The 6,060-nt window shown below is 41.7% G+C and overlaps 1 protein-coding gene across 1 annotated transcript in view; it reads right to left on the minus strand.

The window, feature by feature from the left end:
- Positions 1-2,453, minus strand: part of Dhrs9 (dehydrogenase/reductase 9) — an 8,778-nt gene extending 6,325 nt beyond the window's left edge. Inside the window, exons 1-2 of the mRNA XM_028763042.1 lie at positions 2,141-2,453; positions 731-989 (exon numbers count right to left, since the gene is read on the minus strand). Of these exons, the coding sequence (XP_028618875.1) occupies positions 731-989; positions 2,141-2,453 (572 nt within the window). The remainder of the gene's footprint in view (positions 1-730; positions 990-2,140) is intronic.
- Positions 2,454-6,060: the final 3,607 nt, after the last annotated feature.

A 6,060-nucleotide genomic window follows, 5' to 3' on the forward strand; every position in this document is an offset into this window, starting at 1 on the left:
GTACTTCCCTAACTCTTCATCCTGTAGTCCTTGGAGAGCATCTGTGTCTCCAGGATGTAGAAACATACTTCCCTGACTCCTCATCCTATAGTCTTTGGAGAGCAATGCCCTTTGCTGCTAACCTTTACTCCTATCCTTGGGATATCTCTTCATACCTCTCACATGTTTGAAAATTGTCCTTTAAGTAAATTCTGTTCTCTTAACACAATTTTAATGTGTGGACACTTCTTTTTAGAACCTTGACTGAAAAAGTACATATGGGCTTTGAACTGAGAGTCACAAATTCTGGTTCCTGGTGAGATGAATCTAGCATTCTCATTCTCTTCTTGCCTCTCCCATTGGATGCAACTGCAAAACCCAACTGGAGTGTATTGGGAAGCCATTGAGACCTAATGCTTTTCTGCTGGAGGCTTAAATAAACTTGGAGTGTTCTGTTAGTACCTACCAGGATTAACAACAGAGAGATCCACCCTGGATGATTCTCTCTTTGGACAAAATGATCTGTTTTGAGGAATGATTCACCCCACTAATGGCATCACACACTAATACAAAAGCAAAAAGAGTTAGACTCAACCTAGACTTGGGTTCAAATATCAGTTCTACCACATATCAGCTGTGTAACCCTGGACAAGTGGAAATATTTTAAAGTGCTCAAAAACGGTACCTCATACATACTAAGTGTCCAGCATGTGATAGCAGCAATTGTACTAAGTCAATTGATTCTCCTTACCTTAGACTGTCATTGAAACCTTCCACTGCATACTTGGATGGGGTATAGCCCCCACCACCAAATGCAAGCCGACCTCCAATGCTGGAGACGTTGATAACACGCCCTCGAGCTTTTTTGACCAGTGGAAGCATATTCAGTGTCACGTTGATGAGTCCAAACAGGTTAACTTCAATAGGTTCTCTGTAGTCATCCACTGTCAGCCAGTCAGTGGGAGCCAGCACTCCAAGAACACCAGCATTATTGATCAGACCCCAGAGACCTGGAGCAGAGAGAGTCAGGAGACAGAGGAGAAAATGTCATTTCTATGGGCATCTCGGGGGGACATGCAACCCTTTCTTTATAGAGTGGTGCTATTTCCTGTTCATAGTTATTCTTGCTTTGAAATGTCTTTGCATTTTGAGGAAGTGGTAGCCGGCAGAGTGGGAGGCTGTGTCAAAATTATTCATGTTAGTTATTGGAATTCAGGCTCACTGCTCTTCTATTCCTGGTTCCAAGTGTCATAGATTTTTTTATGCTTTTCTGAGGAAGACTTTCTGATTTCTCAACTAAGATGTAGAGCAAATTGGTCCACTTTCCTGCCTTGCAAGACAGTGCAGTCAGGGTATATTTATAAAGTATCCTGTATGGATAGGAAAATTATAGGAATCTACCTTGTGCTGAATTTTGATAGAAAAATAAGTCATCTGCTTGACTATTTCTTGACTGGAAATATATAGTATTGCTAAAAGTGAGCACCAAAATTTGTCTGGAGGAGGCTTTGCTAAATCATTGCATTTGAGGTTCAGAATCTTAGAGTTAAAGATGTTTTTGAAGCACATGCATTGGCTTTTTTTTTCTTTTACGAACCCTGATAGCTTCTTCTATTCAATATCCAAAGCTAATAAAACTTTCCCAGTTCAGAGTGTAGGCAGCTAGCAAACCACAGTAAAGAGAATGTCTAACGCTCTTTGGACTACTGGACTCCGGAAGGATCCTTCTCATATCACTGGCTCCTGTTCTCCCAACCACTAAAGACGGATGGACTCTGGACCCATCCGGTGAGATGTGGGTCCCAGGTAATCAGCCAGTGCTCTGGATGTCATTTCCATATTTCATAGACTTGAATCTCAATTCCCTTTGCTGTGATGTTGTTGAATATGGTCACATAAAGTTAGGATCTTGATGTCTGTTCTAGATCCACGTGCTGGGACTCAAGGTGGGTCTATCTGGGGTGCATCTCACATACACTGGAATGACTCAGAAGCTCTTTGGAGATTCAGAAACATGGTGCTGGGACTTAAGGGACATTCTCTTGATAGGCCATTCAAGATGTGAACATGTGCTTCACATCTGAAATCATTTGTTATTCTGTTTCAGTTAATTCCTCATCCCTCAATCTCCCTAGCCCCGTCCCCAGCTCTAGTCCCTTACCTTTTTCTCCTACATGGCTCTTCACCCACTGGGCAGTCTTCTTGACATTCTCTGGGTCAGTGACGTCCAGAAGCACTGTGTGAAGTTTCTCTGAGGTTTTGGCCTTCAAAGCAGCTGATCCTGACTCGGTCAGGCAGGCGGCAATGACATGGAAGCCCTTTTTATCAAAAGTTCTGGCTGCTAAGTTTCCAAAGCCTGTGTCACATCCGGTGATGAAAACATACTTGTCAGCGATGTCTACTGTCTTCAGCTGCCCTTTATACTTCCACAGAAAAGCACAGAGGAGCAGGAGGGCCAACACCCAAAACAGCATTTTCCTTTTCCTGTGTGTGACTGGGACACTTATCTCATATACAGTAAGAGATGATATCCTGGATGTTCAAAATTAGAAAGAAAGTTTAAATCAGAACAAGCACATGCTGGCGAAAGCAAGTTGTTTAAATGAATTCGAGTAGACAAGATAGTTATTAAGATGATTCTTTTTGGTTACTTGTTGGAAAGACAAACCAGTTAAATCACACACTGCTTCTTTAAGGTAATACCAAAACCAACCAATCAGAATTCAGAAAAATTCAGAGGGAAAGAAACGGAGTGCAAGCAAAGCTGACCCAGGTCACTGGGTGAAAGGAGCAGGCAGAGTTGCCTGGAATAGTGACACCAATCTCATGTGCAAACTCATCCATCTGAGAGACAGTCTCACAGTAAAATCTTACATCCCACCCCTTAGTAAAATTCGAAAGCAAAACAGGATCAAAATCTCCTACAACAGTGGCTCTCAACCTTCCTAATGCTGTGACCCTTTAATTCAATTCCTCATGCTGTGGTGACCCCCAACCATAAAATTACTTTTGTCACTACTTCATAACTGTCATTTTGCTACTGTTCTGAATCGTAATGTAAATATCTGTGTTTTCTGATGGTCCTAGGCCACTCCTGCGAAAGGGTCGTTTGACTGCTATGGGGGTCGCAACCCACAGGTTGAGAACCTGCCCAGAGAGCCTAGCTCAGTTTTTCTGTCCTGCCAGACTCCTGGCTTTTTTCAGAATCTAGGAGAGGAGGGCATCAATGCTGTTATCACTAAGAAAACGTTCGTTCTCAATATGGTTTCTATTTTCTTATTGTAAATGAGTAGAGTCACCCTTCCTCCTGGCTCAGAGAGTACTCCTGCTCTACTCAGGAGAGACTGAAACAAGAGATCCTAGTAAGTCAAGAAGGTGGGGCTGGGGGCATGAATGTCCGGTATCTCAGATCTTTAAATTTGGTCTTCAACACAAACCTCTCGTAAGGAAAAAAAAAGTCACTCATCAATGGGATAAAATTAATCAATTTTATGCTGTAAAATTGAGGCTTTGACCAAATAACCTAGAAGAGGGCTAACTAGACTATAAATTTTGCTGTGACTTGGGGTTAGCCCAGGACCTAATATTAAGCAGGAGGAAGGCTTCCTGTGCCCTTCCTCAGGAAACTGCACCTTTGTTTTCCCTAAGCATGCCCTACTTGCCATTGGCATTGGCACCTGCAAATGGCACTCCACCCAGTAGGAAGAAGTCATCAAGAGTCAGAAGGCAGGCTGCTGTTCTCTGGCTGCCTTAGGTCTGAGGTCATGGAGGTCCAGCCCTTTCAAGTTCTGGTGAGGGGAAACAGGAGGAAAAGAGGTCAGTTCCTTCTCCACACAGGAACCAAGTGTTTGTTCCCAAGTCAGGAGGAAGATCCAGAGAGAACATCCTCTTTGTAAAGAGCCTTCTCTCCTCCCCACAGCCTAGAGGCCTAGAAAGTTCCCTGTCATGCCCACAGGGTGCATTTTCTGTTTTTAGGGTTTATTTTTATTTAAAAAAATGATGTATTTGTGTGTGTGTGTGTGTGTGTGTGTGTTATGTGCACTGGAGTGTAGGTGCCTTCGGAAGCCAGAAGAGATAATGGGATCCCCTGAACCTGGATTTACAGGTGGTTGCCAACAGCCTAATGTGGGTGCTGGAAACAGAACTCGGGCCCTCTGCAAGAACAGTATATGCTCCTAACAGCTGGGCCATCTCTCTATCCCCCAAACAGTGTCTTTGTCCTTGACCCACTTTCCTGTAGAATTACAGAGGCCTGGAATACGTCACACGAGAAAAGCAATAGACACAGACCAAAGAGCAGACCTGTGGAAGCTTCCAGAATCTATTTATGGACACTAAGAAATCTTTTCTTTTCTTTTTTCTCTTTAACCCTGTCTTGAAGTAATGGCTATTATCCTTGACTCAAGATTTTGTTTAATAAATATGTCTATAAACAAATGCACAAATAGGATTTCAAGTATGTTCTCATACTCACTTTCTATGGTTGTACAGCCAGTAGTATATTTAAGATAAAAAATAATTCAGTGTACCATCTTTACTTCTTAAGGAAAAAAAGAATTGTTTTTAATCCTTTTTTTTCCTTAAAAGACTTATAAAAAAGAGATTAAAAATCTACTGAGAGATATTAAACTAGCAAAAAATATTAAACTTTGGGAAGCATAGAGATGCAACTGACTTGTGGTACAGTTACAGATGCATTTGAAAACAGGTTTCTAAATTACTTAATCATTTGCTTTAGCTTCTCCAAACATTTTTTTGCGTAGGAATTGATTCGTTGCACATAAATGTCCATACATCAGGGCTTCTGCTTCTGGACTACATAATAATTTCAAATGTCTAATTATGAGGAGAAGCAAAAAGCACTCATGAAATTACATATTTAAAGATTTTAATGACATTTCATATTTGCAAATCCAATTAGTTATAGTGTTTTGTTTAAGTCTGCCCTTGAGAGTTATTGAGTGTCTAATTTCATCGTAGATCAAAGTTCCAAAGAAATTATTTGGAAAAAAGCAAAACATTTGTGGATTGTAATGTCCCTACAACAGAGAATGTAACTTGTCCAACTGTCAGCTTTGCCAGGGACAGAACTGAGAGGAGTAAACTGTGAGGTTGCCGCCCACCTTGGAAAAAGCCTTTCCCTGAGGATTTACATACAGTCTCATGTGGTTTTCTCTCTAGCCTCCTGGAGTGTGTATTATTCACTAGTTACAGAAGATAATAAAAGATTCAAAGATATAAGGTGATTTGCCAAGGTCATTATGTCCTGGAGCACCATGACTTCCCATGAGAGAGAATGGAAACCCTGAACTCCCTGGCTGGCCTGAGCAGTGTCTGAGCTAAGCTCAGAGTCAACCCAGTACCTGGCCAAGACTGCTGAGAGGCTAGGCTGAAATCTTTGGGCCAAAACAATCTGTGACATCTGAAGCAGTTGTTCCTTTCATCATCTCCCCTCGTGCCATCCTCTCTCTCTCTCTCTCTCTCTCTCTCTCTCTCTCTCTCTCTCTCTCTCTCTGTATGCATGTGTGTGTGCTCATATGTATATGTGTGTATATATATATATATATATATTCTATATATAGAATTCAAGGAATGATCCATTTAGGGATGAGAATGTTTCAAGTATCTTTGGTTTATGTCATCACATCAGGCTTCCTTTAAAGTCTATGTATTTAAATCATTCATTAAATGTATTTACTCTTTTTAGACAGTGGTTATAACAGCCATGTAAATCAAAATTTCCTAGAATACTTTAGCCTCAAATACATGTATTTCAATAAGAACAAGTGAAAGCACATGTAGTCCATGCCTTCACCATAAATAGGCAACAGACAATCCTCGAACCTCAAATTAAATGACAGAGGAAATGAGTAACTGCATATGGCTGATGGATGTCAGGTTTCACGCCATCAAAGAAAAGAGCTGAAAAGATGTGAGGGGAGGGGATGCTAACCTGGACCCTGTGTAAGAGGGGAGGGGATGTTGACCTGGACCCTGTATAATTGAATGAGAGAGGGGGGGAGAGGGAGAGGGGCGAGGAGGGGGAGAGGGGTGGGGAGACGGATTTCGTCTGGGGAGAGG

The sequence above is a fragment of the Grammomys surdaster genome, unplaced genomic scaffold (genome assembly GCF_004785775.1).
Source record: "Grammomys surdaster isolate TR1022 unplaced genomic scaffold, NIH_TR_1.0 136, whole genome shotgun sequence".
NCBI classification, from domain to species: domain Eukaryota; kingdom Metazoa; phylum Chordata; class Mammalia; order Rodentia; family Muridae; genus Grammomys; species Grammomys surdaster.